At 39.0% G+C, this 21127-nt stretch overlaps 1 protein-coding gene across 4 annotated transcripts in view; it reads right to left on the bottom strand.

Moving 5' to 3' along the window:
- gdpd5b (glycerophosphodiester phosphodiesterase domain containing 5b) overlaps nucleotides 1-21127 on the bottom strand; it is a 56970-nt gene that overhangs the window by 30936 nt on the left and 4907 nt on the right. For all 4 annotated transcript variants that reach the window (XR_006927465.1, XR_006927466.1, XM_046862386.1 and 1 more), the window contains exon 2: nucleotides 5777-5951. Coding sequence is in view for 2 of the 4 variants with exons in the window: in XM_046862386.1 (XP_046718342.1) it covers nucleotides 5777-5893 (117 nt within the window). In the remaining 2 variants the exon portion in view is untranslated. The remainder of the gene's footprint in view (nucleotides 1-5776; nucleotides 5952-21127) is intronic.

Raw genomic sequence — 21127 nt, 5'->3', positions numbered from 1 at the left:
GAACACCTCAACAATGATGGACCTGTAATGAATAGACATTCTGGTCCACCCAGATCCTCTTTTAAGTCTCAAGGTTTATTTCTCATGCCATCTAAGGGAGTTTTTCCTTCACCAGAGTCACCACTGGCTTACTCATTAAGGATAAAATTACAATTATAAGGAGCAACAGGCACTAAACTTATACACTCTTTTGTAAAGATGATGTGAGTTAAAAGTGCTCTACTAATGAAAATAAATAGAATTTTATCTGAAAATGAACTAGTGTAAGGAAATATGTAAGGAATAAAAAAAATTATTGTCGAATTGTGTTATTTCTCCGTAAATACGCATCATTCCATGTTGATTCATGAGAAACGCTTCATTTTTTTTTTTACCGTTAATAGTTACATATAATGTTCATGTTATCAGTTACATCATTATAGCAATTATAGCAGTCAAACCCCTAAAAACGCTCTCTTCATCATTTTTAAATGAAGGTAATTTGACAAACAAATGCAATGTGGAGAACATTAACAGTAAAATAAATCAGTTTTTTAACGTCCCATTCCAGATTTAGTCTGCATTTGCTCTTATAATAAACTCCACTCTTCTGGGAAGATGTTCCACTAGATTTTGTGGAGATTTCTGTGAGATTCAATCATCTACAACGGTGTCAGTAAAGTCAGGTTGTGATGTAGGTGAGGTGAGGTGTAGCGATGGGAAGATCGGATCGTTTTAATGATTTGGTTCTTTTAATCTCGTTTATTTAATTACATTATTAGATCAGAAATAAAACAAAATGCTACATTTTCAATAAGCAGATCCCCCGACATCTTTACATACACCAACTTTAACTATATTATGATTAGCAGAATAATTAGTTCAACTCTCATATCGTCTGGTCCTTTTTTATGTGACTCCAATACATACTATGCAAATCATTACACAGCAAACAGAAGTGAGTTGTTCATATCATGAGCTCTTTGGTTTGAATCGACTGTCTCTTGCGCTGTATAGCGTATATGGGAGTCATGTGACAAAAGAACTAACGATTCGGAACAGAGGACTAATGAGATGAACTGCTCAATTCTGTTTTCTTTATAATGCACTGCATAGCGTATATGGGAGTCATGTGACAAAAGAACGAACGACTCGGACTAAAAGAGTCAAGAGGTAAATGTCTCAGTTCTGTTTCCTGTACATAACCTATGGATTTTGCAATGCTCACTTTTTGATTCGACTCGTTCTCCTACAGCTTTGGGAGGAACCACATATGGCTGGAAAAGTCAGCTGTCCCAGTGTTCATATAGTGTAGAATCAATTATATGCTGGAGCTTAAAAAAAAAATGTTAACGTTTATTTGACATTTATAGAAGGAGTCTCCAGCGGCAACGCTTTGTAACAACTATAAAAAAAAGTTACATTTTGCATAAAGTGTTTTTTTTTATTGCTTGCATATCGTCCAGATCGTCTAAAAGTGAGGGAAAAAACATATTAAAGTGAGCCAACACTCAATATGCAGCATTATCACAAGCCTACAGACCAGCTGCTCAGCTTCGCTCCAATTTCGTAACCCACTGAATCAAATATCGCCGTGGGATAAAAGTGTGAGGACGAAAAAAAGGGTGCTGGTTCGTTTTTTGTTTACCCAAAACACCATGTGGAAAAACCCACAACCAGCTGAAAATCTTAAGAATGCACTCTGTGTTGGGTTTCAACAGTGTATTGGAAAAAATGAGCCTGCAGTGTTTATACAGGGCTGCTTCTGCACAAATAAAAAGAAAGTACTTCATGTTGCACTCTTGGCCTCTTGCTAGTCTGCATTATATAATGAGGAAACTGCCGTGGCGGTTTACACACGGATCAGACAGAAAGAATCCTCATATAAATAATTCAGGGACTCAGCTGAGTAATTAATGTGGACGAAAGACACTTGAATTTAAAGACGCGGATTTGAAAATCATTAAAGGGTCATTAAGATAAGGCAGGTGTGAATATGGAACTTAATATGCCGGCTATTATGAGCAATATTTTACACACACACAGAAATAAAAATAGCAACGGCATCGAGTGCATGTTTGCTATAAAAAGTGGTGACCATTTTATCTTATATAAAACAGAGTGGAGTGTGTTTTTAGCACGGCGGCCCAAGAGATTTTTAGACCTTCATTTCAACCCAATGGATTACCTGCAAAAAGCCTGCACTTTCTCAAATTCTCAAAATCAAAGTATCAATAAACATCTCATTGCCATCAAAATAAGTCCTTTTGTCATCGTTCGCAATCGAGATCGTCAAAATGGTTTTCAGGTTTCAGCGTTTCCTGATGTAAACTACGGTTTGGATCACAAAATTTCAATTCCTTCTGTACGGCATCTACGGATTTCAACAGCACAAGCGTACACGTTAGTGTATGTGGGATGTTGATTGCAAGAGACCGGACAGGATTCACACTTTTACTGTAGTGTATTAGTGTTTGTTCAGAAGATTCAACCTGTTTTAGCGAACTGGTTGATTATTGGTTGATCTGGCGCCATTCAAGATTCATCTGCACAATTCATCAATAAAGTTGTGAAGAAGATAAGATTGACAGATTCTGGCAACCGGTTTAACCATTTTTTGCATTCGATGGATTGATGCTGAGATGTTTTGGGGGATAAAAACTATTCAGGTGAAACCGGTATAATAGATTTTGATCAATGTGAACATGAAGACCTGATAATGTACGCGTAGGACAATCGTACACAATCGGCTAAATGAACGAACCCAAGCATTTGCGATTTGTTTCAACACAACAAGAACGTTTTTTTTATGATGTGCACAAGTGACGACACGATGTGGCGGTTGAACAACTGGTTTCATTCACAGAGAATGTCCTTTCTGATCTGGAAAAGTTCTCAAACAGCACCTCAGCCTATTCAAGCATGCTGTTCATTTACATATTCAGTTCTTCAGCCTTTCAGGCAAAATATTTATTGAGTGTCTGATTCATGCTCGAACAAGTCAGCGAGTAGCTAGAACAGGAGATCCTGTAAAGAAAACCCCCAGCGGCTATGTTACGTTGTCAGGGGGGGTGTTTATTTATTTTGCTGCCATGGTTTAGCTGGGCCTGTCTCCAGAGTTCTTTTGACTGATCACCTTTATTCTATAATACGATTAAACAATATGATCAAGGTGGACCATTTACACCCTGATGTTTCTCCACTTGATTTTGGAGTGTGCTAATGAAGATTTTATGGAGATTCTGTTAGTAAAGGCAGGTATTGATGTTGGTTGAGGTGAGGACTTCTGGGGTGCAGTCAGTGTTCACATTCATTCGTGTTCAATAGGGTTGGAGCTCTATAGCAGGAGATGTTCCACAACCCATGTAAAGCATATATTCATGGAACTGGCTTTGTGCACAGTGGCATTGTCATGCTGGAACAGGTTTGGGTCTCCTTATTCAAGTGAAGAAAAAAATTCCTGCTAATGCATCCAGAGACGTCTTTATAAGATTGTGCTTCTAAGTTTAGAGAAGAACAGTTTGGGAAAATTTTAGAGAAGAACCACATGTAGCTGGAAAAGGCAGCCCCCAGTTTTAAACTGCATCAGCAACTAGCATCAGGGCTTGTATACATGGCAGACGCTAGGTCATCATCAAAAAACACATTCGGGTGATACTTTATGAAAACTCCCTTGTAAACATGTTTCTGAGTAAAAGCATTTTCTAGCGGTACCAATTGAAACCCAATAAGATGTGTTTAACAGTCAAAGGACCTGGACATGAAAGGCATAATGATGAGCTTCCCATCAGTAAAAACCCATGTGCCAAGTTTTAAGTGGTCAAATCAACACCTAGTGTAAAAAACTTGGTCATGCCTCAATTTGAAACTATAAACGACACCTTGTTTTAGTTCTAGGGCTTGTTTCATACAATTTACTAGTTTTATATATACGTTCCATTCCTTCTGCCATTTGTTTGTGATGTAGAAGTTCAGAAATGGTTTAAGATCAGAAGGTGGATTTCACAGTCAGTTATTTCCAGATCATGTGCTTTCCTGGCAGCCGTATCTTCTCTCCCACTGCCGGACAAACCAATGTGACTTGGAACTAGTGATAGGTCATTCATGAGAGTTTCGTTTTTTGAACGAGTCTTTAATGTGACTCGGAACAACAAAGAGTGATTCCAAGAGTGATTCGTTCGCAAGAACAAAACATCCCAAAAGTCTTTTGTCACATGGCTCCTATAGACACTATGAAGGTGATTAAAGGAACGAAATTAACTAAATGACTAAAAAAAAAAACGATTCGTTCATTCTGGATTAAAAGAACCGAGTCTCCAAAATGATCCAATCTTCCCATCATTACTTGGAACCCAGCAACATATAATAGTTTTCATTCTTTAAATAATTTCTAGGTTACTTGTATCTGGAATATGTATGGAATAAACCACGCTTTAATGAGATATTTTGTACGACTTGAGATATCCTCCTGTTGCATTGATCAATGAGGGATCTCATGTATATTTTTTTTTCAAAGTGAACAGAATGAATTGCCAGGATATAAATATCTGACTCTGGAGGACACATGCAATCCTTCACCTCTCCGCCTCTCTGCATGACCTCCAACATGCACATGTACTGCTCGAACACAGCAACTCCGAACGGTCCTGTTATATAAAGTCTCCGTCTGACACCTATCTAATACCCTTTACCCTCTTCCCAGGTGGCGATTCAATCCTACAACCCAAATCCTTTTCCAAAGATGACTCAAAGTTAAGATTTATGGATGCATGCAGTTTTTAGTCATATGTACTTATTAGCAATATTTTAATTCAAATTATTTTACATTTCTTAAAATATTGACTAACATGATTGCATTTGTGTACTAAATCGTTAATCTGTGTCTGGAAAACTGACACTAGGGGTGACCATTGTTTTGTTCCTTGTCAGCACCAGTCCTCTTTACAGTTACAAGCAGCCAAATGAACAAACAAATCTATTTTTACCAACATATTCCTTTTTTTTTGTCTATTATCTTCTCAAATACTCTTTATATACATGCATACATTATATAGACAAAAGTATTGGGACATGTAACTATTCAAGCCATATGTGGTTCTTCCTCCAAACTGTCACCACAAAGGATTAAACAGATACATATAAAGCAGCCGATGAGATTAGGATACGATTCAACATTCCATTACATCATTTTTAATGGAAAAAAATCTGGTGCTATGCAATTCGATATGGTACAGAGAGTTCATTTTTATTGCTTTGGTTCAGACAGACAGCAAATAATTTAACGTATTTAAGTGCCTTCTGACGTCTAACGCATAGCCCCTTCCACAAACACACCTATGTAGTGCAGAAACAAAGGGAAAACAAAGATAAAACACAACCAGAGTTTCTTTTCCTGTTATGTCTGCAGGAAGTTACAGCTCTACCTCTGCCATGTTAATCTGTATTCTATGTGACTCTCAGGACACGGCTCGATCTCTGTACTGTTGTGACAGATATGAAAGTTTTTACCGAAGCAAATCCGTTAAAAGCGACGCATCTTGATACAAATGCCACCTTTTTTTAATTTATCACATCGTTAACTTTTATGCAATTTTTTTTACACCCATGTGGATGAATAAATCTCTACAAGTACACTCCAAAATCTAGTGAAACATCTTCCCAGAAGAGTGGAGGAGAGCAATTTATTTTGGCAACATATATAAAGTAAGCTTATCCAGGACTATGTACTCCAGTTTGCCTTTTTTTTTTCACACCAATCATCGTTTGACGCAATTTGTTAGAACTTGCGAAATCTCACCTTTGTGGTGTCATCGTGTGAGCGCTGGTAACGTTTCCAGCGGCAACCGTAGATCCCTGTTAGACAGGACAAGCACAGTTGTCTCTCATAGACCTGCAGCGGTTGGTGTTTCACCATGCTCCTTCAGCCTGGACTCCACTCCACCCTTCTACCATCCCACTGACGGAACAACACCCTACAGAGAGAGAGAGACAGAGAAGGACAGATAGAGAACAAGTGAGACAGAATGAGTGGAAGTGGATGTGTGAGAATCAACAAGAAATGATAAAACAATAGAGAGATAAGAAGACATGGGTTTAAAGACAAATGTGAGACAAACAGAGGGACGGAAGAGGGACGTGGGAGGAAACAGAGAAAGACAAAAAGAGAGAGAAAAAGTTTTCAGCAAAAAAACATTTGCTATATGGCAATAATTACATGTCTTTGTGATGGTGTGGTCAGTGTTGGGTTTTTTTGTCGATGTGCTGTAAGAGTGAAAATTAGGCGTTTCACTACAACAGCACTTTATATCACAATGTAATGCAAAAACTGCTTGGATAAAAAGAAATGTTATTAGACACGACCTGTATTGTATTGCAAAAGTGAAGCCAGAAAGAAACAAACATGATAATTGGCCTATACTACCTATAGGTGGTGCTGGTGCGCAAAAATATTGTGTTTTGTGACTTCGTATGATGTGTTTCATTGCAATTAATACCAAATGAAAAAAATCGACATCAGCGCGATGCACCAGACTGGAACCGGCACATTGTTGCCAATCAAAGGCAATACCTAACAAATCTGAACAAGCACACGTTAATCATTGTTCATTTAGAAAGCTCCACCTCTTAAACAAGTATTAGCATTAGCATTTTGTGGGTGCGACACGAAATTAGACTATGCAGTAGTTTGAAAGCTCTTGTTTTAGCCAATTATACTTTCTTTCGGCTTCTCCCGTTAGGGGTCGCCACAGCGGATCCTCCTCACGTTTGATTTGGCACATGTTTTACGCTGGATGCCCTTCCTAACGCAACCCTCCCCAATTTATGTGGCTGGGGATGGTTCCCTGACTGGGGATCGAACCCGGGTCGCAGCGGTGAGAGCGCTGCATCTTAACCACTAGACCACCAGGGGACCTTCTTGTTTTAGCCAATGAAAGACCCAAATCCTTAATAATTTAAGTTTATCAAACAAGTGTATTTTAAGTATAGTGGCTGTTTCAAGTGTGGAAACACATAACCTTTAATGGTTTCTGAGACACACGCATGTTCAATTTGTTTCTATGCAATAAACTCGCTAAAAGGCAAAAACGCACAGTGCCTGAGGGAACAGTGAAGGAGTGGAAGAAAGTTCTGTGGAGTCCAAATGTGACTTTGTGTCTCTACCAGAAGAACTTGTGTAAGACAGAGTACAGGAGAGAAGAAGTGATCAGACTCCCTCACCCCCACACTCACACATGGAGGTGGAAGAGTAATGGTTTGGGGTTGTTTTGGAGCAGGGAAGGTTCCGGAACGTGAAAGTGAACCAACATGGCTCCCTTTTTATTCTTCAACACGATGCAGTTCCGTCTGGACTCCGGCTTATCAGAAGCTAATTCACTGTTCAACAAGACGATAAGCCGAAGCGTACATCTGAGTTCTGTGAGTGTTATGTAGAGGTCAAACACTGGTCTGGAGTGATATCTATCATGGAATGACCTGCCCAGTCACCGCACCTAAATGCTGAAAGTGTGTAAAGCTGTTCTTCATGCTAAGGGACGATTTTTCAATGAAAATAAAGTGGAACATCTGGACATTTATAGATTTGTCTGGTCAAAGTAAATCTTCATAGTGTTAAAACACTGAGTTCGTTGCATATAAACTAAAAGGAACATGTACGTGTCTCTCAAAAACCATAAAAGCCTCAGTGATTCCAATGATTTGACAGGAACTGGCAAAAGCACCGCAGGTTATATTTTAGTCTAACACTCATGTAAATCTGGAAGTAAATTCTGGTTTTACAAATAAGCATTATGGCCATTAGAGATAAATGGATTCTCCAATGAACAGCAAGAGCACATAAAAGCAGCTCGCTCTTATCTGTTAGTGCTACTACTGCATAGCTGCTTAATGTAGCGGTTCAGAAGTGGACACAAAACGGCTATCAAGCCCATCAGAGGCAATCGAGTGGGGGGGGAGTGGAGACCACCAGCAATCTGGAATTTGCATTGTGCCAGAGGAAACGTCTTTATCTTCAGTAATTAGAGTACTGTTTAGCTCAGACTCTACTGCAAGCCACGATGGAGAACACGCAAGGCTACTTTTAACCTTTAAAGCATTTCTGAGAGGATTATTTTTTTGTCCATGGTTGTTCCATCAGTATTTTAGCCAGCTGGCTAACATGACCAAATATGACAGGTACATTTTTAGATTATATTTAGTTTAAATAAATAAATAAATAAAAACGTAGATGCTAAAGCTTAGCAGTTACGACTTGCCTGGATTTCTGAGAGGAATTGTAGACAATATTTATAGTATTTACTAATACGCCATCTTCTCTTTGCCAGAACTAACCAGCTAGTTAGTACCCGCTAACGTGACAGGATCACCGAAAGGATTTGTCAGTCATTATCATCCCTGCTTGTTTTAGCCAGCTAGCCTGGATGAGCTAACCCCATCCAATTTCAAAACGTCTTTGTAATGTTTAGTATTGTCCCTGCTTATCCTAGTAAGATTGGCAAATAGGCTAACCTGACAGAATTCCTAAAAAGGAATTTTGAGGTATATCCAAGAACTGACCCATGCCTGAGCTAAACAGCTCACTAATAAGAGCAAACGTTACAGAATTTCTGTGAAGCTTGAAGTTATTAGTTATAGGCCTAAGTTTAACTAAAATGTTATTTAAAGCTCAGAATGCAAATAATCCCACAACTAGCAGGGAAAAAAAGAATTCAACATAGCATAAAAATAATAGCTCTTAAAGCCAAGAAAAAGAAAATTCATGTCTAAACCATGCAAGTCCTGACCCTAATAGACTATCAAGGGTTTGGGAATCTCCTTCAGGATTAATGAAGTTCACCCTATTTTAATTTGTCCAGATCCAGACAAGGAATTTGCCAAGTTTTGCTAACAGAAAAGGAAAACTGACCAGCCCAGGGACCAACAAGGGAAGTTCTCATTGGTGTAAGTTATACATCTGTACTAGTGTGCCAAGGGAGTTAATTAAATACCACATGGGTTACAGATGTTTAAGCAAATTATAGCAGACCATTCTTCTCTAAATCCTTTATCTTGAAGCAGCTGATTCAGTAAAAATGACTCAAATGACAACAAAATGCTGCTATACATGAAGTCTTTTTGGAGAAAAGTATTGGGACACCAGCTCCTTGAAGATATGCTTTTCGTGGGTTGGAGTGAAAGAGTTCCCGCTAAAGAGCTCCAACACTATTAAACACCTTTTAAGATGAATATGAACGCTGACTCCAGGCCACCTCACCTCACCTCCTCACCTACAGCAGTACCTGACTTTACTTGTGGCTGAATGGATCTTGCACAAATCTCCACAAAATCCAGTGGAACATCTTCCCAGAAGAGTGGAGGTTATTATAAGATTACATGGGGACCAAATGTGAAATGGGATGTTCAAAAACGCACTCAGGGTGTCCACAAACTTTTGTCTATATAGTGTATTTGTTGTTACGAAAAAGTTTCTAAATGATTAATTTCTCTGATGGACAGTAGACCTGATCAATACTGGACTCCTGATAAATAATGAAACGTTTCCTGTTCCTATTCCTGGTCACAAGGTCCTCTATGGAGATGATATTCGATTTTTATTACAATATGACATTGCATCATGTGTATTATGTATCTACTGGGCAAACAAAAATGAGAAAACACACACATTCATCTAAATCTATAGGAGGTTTAAAATCTCGAACTATTTAAACGTTTTTATATACGGCACAATTATCGATCATGCTTTCCAGTATATATTCCATTTTTAGTAGAACGTTCAATCATCATATTTTAATAGCACATTAACCTACAACACACACACTCCGATTATGATACGTTATGACTTTCCTCGGTACAATATCGTTCTTTGTGTTCCTAAACCTACAGAAGGAATACCGATTAGCTCCTGTTGATGGGATCTTGTGATGAAACGCAATTATCATCTCTGTACTCATAACCTTGACAAAGTGAATACAGGAGATGCTATTTTACTACAGCGCACAACGTTACATGATTACGCTGCTGCGGAAATGTACACAGTTTTGTTTCATTAGAACATTATGCAAAAGCAGCCATGATGGTATGAAGATCGGATCATTTCACTGAATTGTTTCTACGAATCTTTTGTTCATTTCGTTCCTTTGATCAGATATTAAATGAAACGTTACATTTCCAATAAACAGATTCCCAACACGTCTACATACACCAACTTTGTAGTTCCAATAATTTATACAGTATATGTGTATATATACCTGCATAGATTCTATGGGAGTCACGTGAAAAACGAATTTCATGAACGATTCGTCACTACTTTAGAGTAGATTTATATAAATGAGGAAGCAACATTGAGAAACCAGGAAGTAGATTTTTCTGGTATCAGTATTTTACTTCACTATTTATATTTTTAACTTTTTACCTTTACTCATTACATTTTTACACAAATATCTGTACTTTCTACTTCTTACTTTTTCAAAACAGACTTTCATTTTAATCTATTTGGTGACATGATCAATGTTTTTTCATTTCACCACATCTTTTTCAAACTTCCATTGGTGTATCGTTTCCTGTCTCTCACACACAACAGATGTAGACTAATTTATGATGCTCACAATGAGCAGGCAGAAGACAGTAAGAAGTCTGGGGTTAACGTGGATGAGACAGAGGGATTCAGTGACGTAAACATTTCTGATCACATGATCATCATCATCTTTTCTCTGCTTGTGTTCTCTATGGTGGATTTTCAGTCTGGATACATTTATTAGAGAACAACATTTTAAATTTGAATTATTAGGGCTGTCACAATTAACACGTTAACGAGTTAAAGCTAATTCGTTTAAGGGCACTAATTTCATTGAGATGCGATTAAAGCAGCTTTTTAGTAAAAGCATACATAAATATAAGAGGCGGGATTAAAACCTGCAGAGCAACAGACGTTTATTCACGGCGTCTTTTCTTTACTAGGATATATATAAAAAATAAAAATAAATAAAAATCCAACAAAAATTAATTTTAGTTTAATATATAATTAATTTAATTACATTTTATTTTTTTATTGATGCACCAAGTCTCAAAGCAGCACCAAAAGTGCATACTCTATTCTTTTCCAGCCATATGTGGTTCGTCGCCTAACTAGAACTAGGAGACCCAAACCTGTTCCAGCATGAAGATGCCTCTGTCCACAAAGCCAGCTCCATGAAGATCTGCTTCACATTGTTTGAAGGTAAAGATCACCTGCTTTAGAGCTATAAGCCCTATTGCTCAGATTTTACTAACCCCTTGTGGCTAAATAAATCTCCAAATCTCCACAAAATCTAGTGGAACATCTTAGATTTACATTTGCGGCATTTAGCAGATTGTCCAGAGCGACGTACAAAAGCACTTTGAGTCTCTAGTAATGAATAAATCTACACTGGTACGCAAGATTACAAACTTAATATAATATAACTCTTGAATTCTACAAACCTGGAAAGTGCTAATTTAAGTGTTTCAGGAAGATGAAGGTCTTCAATCGTCGCTTGAAGATAGTGAGGGACTCCGCTGTACGGACATCTAGGGGAAGTTCATTCCACCACCTCGGTGCCAGAACAGAGAAGAGCCTTGAAGTGTACTTACCTCTCATTCTTAGAGAAGGTGGTACCAGTCGAGCAGTGCTGGAGGATCTCAGACGGCGTGGTGCAGTGCGAGATGTGATGAGGTCACTGAGGTAAGATGGTGCTGGACCATTTTTGGCCTTGTAGGCAAACATTAGTGTTTTGAATCTGATACGTGCAGCTACTGGAAGCCAGTGAAGGGAGCGCAGCAGTGGGGTGGTGTGGGAGAACTTGGGCAGATTGAACACAAACCTTTCAGCTGTGTTTTGGATCATTTGTAGTGGATGAATAGTGTTCAGGGGAAGACCTGCCAGCAGAGAGTTGCAGTAGTAGAGTCTTGAAATGACAAGAGACTGAACAAGCACCTGGGCAGCCTGTGTGGACAGAAATGGTCGAATCCTTTGGATGTTGTAAAGAAGAAATCCACAGGAACGAGCCACATTAGCGACATGTGGGAAGAAGGACAGTTCATTGTCCCCCAAGGTTACAAGCAGTGGTTGAAGAGGAGAGCAGAGAGTCATGAAGTGTTATTCTGAGATCATGACCTGGAGATGAATTACCTGGGGTGACCAGCAGTTCTGTTTTGCTGGGGTTAAGTTTTAATTGATGAGCACTTATCCATAAAGATATATCTGTCAAGCATGCCGAGATCTGAGCGGAAGCTGTGGTATCTAATGGAGGGAAAGAAAAGATGAGTTGAGTGTCGTCTGCATTACAGTGGTAAGAAAACCCATGTGAGGATATGACTTCACCAATGGAGTGGGTATCTTCCCAGAAGAGTGGATCTTATTAAACCAGATGGAGACTAAATGTGGAAGAACATTCAAAAGCACCAAGCAATCCTATAGTGGGGTGTCCACAAACTTTAGCATCCGTATGACATAAGTAACAGTTCAATTTGGATGTTCTACAAAACAGCCTTGAACCTCTTAATGAAATCAGATTACAACTGATAAAAACTTTATCTAAATGATCCCCAGATTGAACTCTGTACTCTCAAACTCCACCGAGGATTGACGCACATAAAAAGGGTGTCTGAACGAACGTAATATATTCCTGTCTCATTTACTACCAGCTGGGAGGAAAAAAACATGGAAAAAGCAGTTCAGGCAAAGTGAAAACACAGCATTTTCTATGTAGTTCGGTGTAAAAAAAAAGAAAAGAAAGAACCCTAAGTGAGATGCTGTTGTTGAAAACCAGGCATTTGAGATCTCATTAAAAGCCTTACATTCACTGTTATAATAAGCTCCACTCTTCTGGGTAGATGTTCCACTAGATTTTGTGGGTAACATTAATTCATCCACAAGGGTGTTAGTAAAGTCAGGTACTGATGTAGGTGAGAAGGTGAGGATGCCTGGGGTGACAGTCAGTGCTCACATTCATCATGTTCATTAGGGTTGAGATCAGAGCTTTCTAACAGATCTTCCACAGACGTCCTTCCCATGTAAAGCAGATCTTCATGGAGCTGGCTTTGCGCACAGGAGCATCGTCATGTTGGAACAGGTTTGGGTCTCCTAGTTCAAGTAAAGGGAAAATTTCATGCTCCAGCCTCCAAAAACTTCCAATACAATTATGTGCCTCCAAGTTTGAGGTAAGATTTCAGAGAAAAACGCATACCTCTGGAAAAGTCAGGTGTCCCAATACTGTATAATTTTTATCCTCTCATACACCATACATATTATTTCATAATACCTTTCTAAAATAATCTTCAAAACCAGCACGCACTGTATAAGCCTGTTTTTATTAGTCCTTCAGTACTTCAGCAGTCGACCTCATGCAGTTAAACATTCCTGAAATTCCTTCTCACGTCTCTGCTTTGCGCTCACATGCTCCCGGAGACTCCCACGAACCCGCCAGCATGGCATGAGGACACAATAAAAAAAAAAAAAAGGCAAATAAACATGACATTATCTATCTTCGGACCACTGTCATTTCGGCGAGTGTGTTTATGAACAGAGGGCTTGAACTTGCAGGGTGTGGTGTCGCAACCATACACACACACATCATCTTTCTCAGATATCTGCTCTATCAAATAAAACCCTTCCGGAGATCTCATGACACACAGAAAGAGATGAGACTGAGGATTTGGCAATGAGATGACAAACTTGGTGGAGTTTTACATAGTCACCGTCAGGGGAGAGAAACTCATGCTCTGAAATGTGAGGGAGGAAAAACACGTAGTCGTGAGATCAAGCATGCGCTCGCGAGACATGTGACCGCTCAAATCACATTTTGTGAATAATCAACGCAACGACTATTGTTTTCTAAACGAACCACCAGGTCACACGCTGGTTTTTTTGTTTTCGACTTCCTTTTTCTATCGAAAGCCCTCCAACGCTGACACGGCCGCCTCCCGCTCGCATTCCCCGCGACGTCCAGGAATATTCAAGTGACCATCTGTTTGCTCAATGCCTAAAACAGGGTGTGGGTGCGAGTTCGTGTTTTAGAGTGTCTGGGAGCGCAGGCTGCAATTTGGAAAACCATCTCTCTCAAAAACAACAGTCATTTCGAAGATGTGTGGTGGGCGTGCCCTGTTTTTGCACCTCAATAAACCGAATGCAGGGTTTAAGGAAGGCTGCGCCGGTGAGAGCTGCTGTTTTGCAGACGATCTCGAGTAAATAATTACGTGTTTATTATAAGTGAGTGATGTTTTTCCAACAGAAAACGCGGCGTTCTTTTGGTTGCTTTGGCTGGTTTGCCTTAAATCGGTTATTATACTCTTTCAAAACACCCCATGATTATGTGGAGGTGGGAGTTCACTGGTTAAGACATTGGACTTTGGATCGTACGATCACAAGTTCAAATCCAACCATCACCAAGCTGCCACTGCTGGGCCCTTGAGCAAGGCCCTTAATCTTTCCCCTGCTCGGTTGTAAGTCACTCTGGACTGCCAAATACCGTAAATGCTATGCCTTGATTTTGGAGCTCTTTAAAGATTTTGATTAATAAAACAATTTAGTATGATGTTTTAAAATACACAATTAAAAATACGTTTATTTACACTATATATTTTTTCAATGTTAGGATTATGTGTTTGGCAAGACTGAGGTGTGTATATACTTTATGCAAATCCTAAGAGGCCATGAATTCTTGCCATAAAAGTTGTTTTCTCACGATCTCGACATCACAAAAGGTTGTTTTTCCAACGCCACAAATGAACTTTCCGTAATCTTGCCACCAAATTAAACCGTGCAGTATTACCTATGTGCAATATGTATGAAAGTGTATGTTTGTATTTATACACTTTGATCTATATACTTGTATTTTGACTCTAGTTTTTATATAGTATTTCTTTGCTGCTGTAACAGAAATTTCCCCAGTGTAGGACGAATGAAGGTATATCTTCTCTTATCTTATTAAAAAAATTTGATGTTTTCTTTACCACAAATTTCTCACCATAACAAAAGTTGTTTTCTCATAATATCAACACAAAAAACTTGTTTTCTCGTTATCATGAGTTTTCTTGTGGTCTCTACAGAAAAACCCCTTTTCTCATGACGTAATTGCGAATGTTTCTGGTGTATATCATGGAGTACGCTTTGGTGTCTGAAATCTTGGTCATGAAGTTCTCGCAGCAAATATGGACCTAATCTCTGGATTGAGAGAGGGGGCGTCCCAGAGGAGAACCTTATGAGTAACAAAAACATTTATTTTAGAAGATTTATAACAGTTATTTTAGTTTGAGCGAATCCCTGATTAATGTCAAAGCGAATGCGATCATCCATGATGCTGCAATGACAAACTTTGTTTATGTAGAACTCCAGGAGTTCATCTGAGCACAAACCTCTGGCATTTCCAGCACTAGTTTGATACTAATTTGGCCGTATGAAGAACCGTCCCATGTCCGGAAATCTCTTTTCTTACTTTAGAGTCTTCGTCTGCTCCAAAGCACCAATTAAATGCTACAATCTCTCATTTATTTTGCTGCTGATGATGATGATGGCAGACTGTTTTTCATTAATGTACCTACTTTCCTTTCAAATTCACTGCTTATTCGGATCACAAAGTCACCAGGCTGAGAAAGTCAACCCAAATCTCTTTTCCCCAAACATTCCCAAACCAACTGTTAATCTCTGTAGAGGCTCATGAGTTTGCCCTGGGGTCTCCAACCAGTGGGACATGCCTCAAATAGCTCTAAATAAGCTGCCCAAATCATCATCATGGACTTGATTCAGTTGCACAGCAGGCTGTCTCTCCTGACAAAGTCTAATATTCCTAATCTCCTCAGGTTATCACAAAGAACCTTATTCACCATAGGTGGGGATGGACTGGCTACAGAATGCTTTGTCTTATGCTCATGCTTCACAACCACAGACCACTATAGAGGAGTGATGGTCAATCATGAAAGACTTGTAATTTTAAACGAGTCTTTAATGTGACTCAGAAGAACGAATCGTCTCAAAGAGTGATTCATTCATTTTCTACCACTAGCGAAGCGTCTTGCAGTAAAACAGGGTTTTTGGGGTTTATTGTTACAGTAATTATTGGAGTTACAGAAGATTTGAGAAGATATGAGAGGTGAAGCTACTCATTCTGTTTATCATCATTTGTCCTCAGCTGCATCACCATATTTTCATTTTTGAAACTGTACTTAAATTCGATGTGTGTAGACGTGTTTTGATCTGATTATTAAAAATGTAACATTTTATTTCTGATCAATGATTTGTTCATTTTGATGTCGACATTACTGCTACATTTCACCTGATTGCTGAGCACACTTTGCCCAAGAAGACATCAAGAAATATCTCTCCATGGACGCAGCATTGGTATTACGCAACACCGGTTCAAAAGGACAACCAACCCAGAAGTGAAACTACTACATCGTAAACTTCCTGAAAATAAAAACACGTCTCAGAACATGTTTGGTTTTTTTTCGGGCAGAAGAACTAAAACCACGTAAATGATGTAAATGATCTCCGTCATCTCGGAATGCGTTTAAAGACGAATTTAAACGTTGTGACTGGAAGTCTCTAAAGAAAAGAATGGTGATTTTTATTATCTACAATCTGGCACCAAATCAAAGCGTATAAACCTCCTCCATGGAGGCGAGTTCCTCGTAATTGCCCTTCAACAGAAAATTCCAGAGTGTCTTTGTTGAGCAAACAAGTCCACGGGGTGCAAACATTATGTGGGAGTTTAAGGGAAAAAATTTCCACTTTATAGCCAAACCGTTAAACATCTTAAAATGTAGTGCTACAGGAAGTTTTTTTTTTTAAGTCTATAATATGAAGAATTCAGGGCCAATTAATGGCACCATTCATACACTATACATGAGCAAAAAAATCTATGTGCAATTTGATGTTATTTTATATTTTCAGCACTTTTAAGAACTTTAGTCTTATTTTATTCCTCTTTCTTTTTCTAATATTTCAAAATCCTCTCCTGGAGACTCCCACATACAGTATATAGACAAAAGTTTAGTCCCCATTTGCTCTTACAATAACCTCCACCAACATCTTCTCTGAAGATGTTAGAACACAAGGTGCTTAGATACTGCTGTAGGTGAGGTGAGGAAGCCTGAAGTGCAACCAGTGTTCACAATCATCCCAAAGGTGTTTTAATAGGGTTGGAGGTCTTTAGCAGGAGATCTTCCACACACATTTCCAAATTATGTAAAGCAGCTCTTCATGGAGCGGTCTTTTATGCTGGATCTCCTAGTTCAAGTGAAGGAAAAACATCACCACCGCATCTGAAGATTATACAATTGTGTACCTCCATCATCGTGGTGACAGTTTAGAGAAGGAACACATATGGTAATAAAGTCAGGTGTCCCAATACTTTTGTTTTGTAAACTGTAGTTTAGACTCCACGTTTTTTTTCACCACAGATTGTATTTGTAAGAAACCTGTTATTGTTTCCAGGCTTGAGCAGAATTTCTTGCTCGTACACATTTCTGGTTGCTTTTTTACTTCTTTGGAAACGAAGTGTTCTGCACGGAGGTCTACCAAAAACACAATGTAAAATTATTGCTACACGTTATTGACTTAAGTGCTATCAAGTGATCACATTATTGTTACAACCGACACTGAGACATCAGGTGCGGAGATCTCAAGATCAGAGCTCGCTCTTCCACCTTGGGGAAGCGTTCAAGGTGAACGCGAACGCCTTCGCCGCTTATGTCTCACAGAACGACTAATGGAGACAAAGCAGGGTTTTGTTTCGGGATAAACAAACAGATATCAAAGCGCTAGGCAATAGAGTGAATAAGCATAATGAAATAATACCAACAGAGTACCTTAATGCTTTCTTGCTCTCTTTGATGAATAATAAAAAAAGTGATTTTTTTTTTAAACCTGGAGCTCACCATATGTCATCTTGTGGGAGAAGACAAGCCGAGGTCACCAGGAGCAGTAGGGGAAAAAATTGCAATGTTTGAGCATTTCAAACAAAACCATGGGGAGAAGGTTCAGTCTTGGCTGGTTAAAGAGACTGGAGCTAAATATAGGCTTTTTCTTTAAGATTGTTGAAAACAAACACTGAATGTTGGTAGAAGGTCGACCAGGTCATGAATTTCAACCACAAGCAGTTTTCACAATACAGAGGGCATCTGTAAAAATAATAGAAAGATCATCTGAATTCAGATTAGTCAAGTCGTTAGCCAATAGGAGCCGAGAGTTCACCAATGGAAAACAAAAAGTGCTGAACAGAACCAGTGGCCCGTGTTTTATGAAGCCAGTGATATATAACCATAATCAAGTGCTCATCCATCAAGAACAGAGCATACAACTCGGTAAAAAAACGTTCGCCATTGGGAACCCAAACAGGAGTTGGTTAAAATGTTTGGCTTCTGATTGGAAGGTTGTGAGCTCAAATTCCTGCACCACCAAGCTGCCATAGTTGGGCAATGCCCCTTTACCCTCAATTGCTTAGTGCTATAAATGAGAGAGATGATAAGAGAATGGTTTTATACTTGGCGATACCCGGGCTTGAACCTTCAACCTTCCAATCAGTAACCCAATCATTTACATTTACGACATTTACACCCTTAATTGCGAGATAATTACGTTTCTCAAAAGGGGCCATCAATGGCTGTTTGGTGGTGCTGAGATCTGAACTCATGACCTTCCCAAACAGGGCAAAATTTTAACCATTGAGCTACCATTTCCCGCTCAGAACATGAGTTTAACCAATCAGCCCCACAGCTTTCCTAATGGGAGACTCAATCACAATTCAATGTGTTCTAAATACACCACAAGGCAAATATTAAAAGACCCTTTCAATGCTGACACCACGAATACGTCAGGGCGCTAGCTGGAGGCGGCAAATACAAACCAGCACAGAGTCGGCTACTCGCGGACTGCAGATGTCATGTTGTGATGATGGAGTTCAGGCTCCAGTTAGAAATTTTATTGCATACCTGCTGCCACTGCCAAACCAAAAAAAATGTAATGCTAACGTTTTAGCATATAAGATAACTATTGTATATATAATATAGCTAACTGCTAGCTAATGACCAGAGAATAAACATAAAGGAAATTGTATGTGTCTACGGTTGCCATAAGTGTAATTGTAGAGAGGAAGAGGTAACGGAGAACAGGCCCATGTTATGTGTCAGGTGTGTGTTTAAGCATTTGCATTCGCTAACGTTTGCCACTATTACTACGATTGTTCAAGAGTTAATATCAACTAGGTTGATATTAGCGTCCCACTCTCATGTAGCTGTACAAATAGTCATGCCTTACTTAGTCAGATAAAATCGGATTTTGACCAGTCATTGTTTCAAAACAAACTAACAAAACTTAATAGCTTGCGTCAGTAAAGCGGTCAGGGACATCTTTCCGCCTCCACCTAAGCCACGCCCACATAATGGTCACCATGTTTACCAACTAAAAAAAGGGTCTATAATACCCGATCTTTAGGTTCTATGGGTCTGCAACCCCTAGGGGACTGCGGTGTTACTGCAGGGGGTCTGTTAATTAATGTTGAATTGCAAATAATAATAATAAAGAAAACATGGGATAAAAACATTGAAGATAAATTATGTAATTTTCAAAGTATTAAAATTATTACATTAAAGTTTAAAGCTAAAGTTCATTGTAAATGTATAATACTCCACCTGATAGTAAAAAGAAAAATGGACAAAAACTGCAAACTATACGAACTTAATAAATTGTGATTTTAATTGCAAAAACAATAGTTCTAATTGTCTTAACATAATAAAACTAGTGTATTATGATTGGTATCTATTAATATTAGTGACTATGTTTAACACGTTTTGTACCAGAGAGTCTCTGCCCCATGTCTATTCACAATATTTGATCTGTATTTAAAGTAATTCATTGTCTAATTCTGAACGCACAGGTGTTTGTCAGTATCCTCCCAAACACTGCCGGCGTTATTTTGAATCCAAAAAGGATTCAGTTAAAAGAAGCGTCAAATTGGTGGCTGTGTTCCAACTGAGTAAAGAATTACAGTCTTTCAGAGACACAGTACGAATTTAAAGAGTCAGCAATACTGAACAAGCATCAGAATAATTACACAGGGGTTTGACGTGCTGTCTGAGACGTGTCCACCCTCTGCGCAGTGGTGACCGTAGGGTGTGATTTCCCATGCCAGAGAGACACAGTGAGGACTGGGTGCAAATTTGAGCTCGTCTTTGGTGATAATTAAGAACAGCAGGAAGTGAAAAAGGAAGTCAGAGTCTTAAACGTTCAGCTGCTCCCGTTAGGGGTCTTAACAGCAGATCACCCTGTCCTCTACATCTGCCTCTTTTAAATGTCTTTCCCCACCCTATCAATTAACCTCCTCTTGGCCTTCCTCTTTTTCTTCATCCTCAGCATTCTTCTACAGATATACCCCAGGAGGGCTCTGGACACGACCGAACCATCTCAATCTCACCATGTCTCTAAAATGTCCATCCTCGACACACCTGATGAAAATCGGAGCACCTCCAGCTACACCACCTTTAGGCAAACCATACGACATCGCAGGTCTCACCACCGTATACCCTTCTATCACAAATCATCCATTCATTCATCATTCAAATCATCATTCTATCCCATTACTTTGCACAACTGACCCCATGGTGATAAAGTAACACAGAAGATCTTTACGGATAATCTGTAGCTGAAAATGATCAAAAATAACACTTTCTGCTTTTTAAAGACAATCAATTTCATGGTTTACACAAATACCGTTCCACTACAGCCGATAAAATTGTGGCATCGAGAAGACGCCATATTGTTGTTTTTCCAGTTGTTAGTAATTTAGGAAAAGACCACTACAGGGAATGCTAGGTGACGGGACAGAATTTTTCTGGTATCAGTGTTTTACTTCACTATTTATTTTTCGGACAACTTTTTACTTTCGCTCATTTCAATGTTTACACAAATATCTGTTCTTTCTACTTCTTACATTTTCAAACCAGACTTACTTTAGTTTTAAACTAATTTGGTGGCACCATCAATATTTTTCCTTCTCATTGGGCACTGTTTTCAGCCCATCAACATTTATGAAGCTGACAACAAGCAAAACAGAAGACAGTCTGGGGTTAACGTGGATGAGACAGAGGGAGTCAGTGATGTAAACATTCCTGATCACATGATCATCATCTTTTCTCTGCTTGT

This window comes from Silurus meridionalis, chromosome 12 (genome assembly GCF_014805685.1).
Source record: "Silurus meridionalis isolate SWU-2019-XX chromosome 12, ASM1480568v1, whole genome shotgun sequence".
In the NCBI taxonomy this organism is placed as follows: domain Eukaryota; kingdom Metazoa; phylum Chordata; class Actinopteri; order Siluriformes; family Siluridae; genus Silurus; species Silurus meridionalis.
Note: the sequence above shows the minus strand (reverse complement) of the source record. Positions and strands in the feature narration are given on the sequence as shown.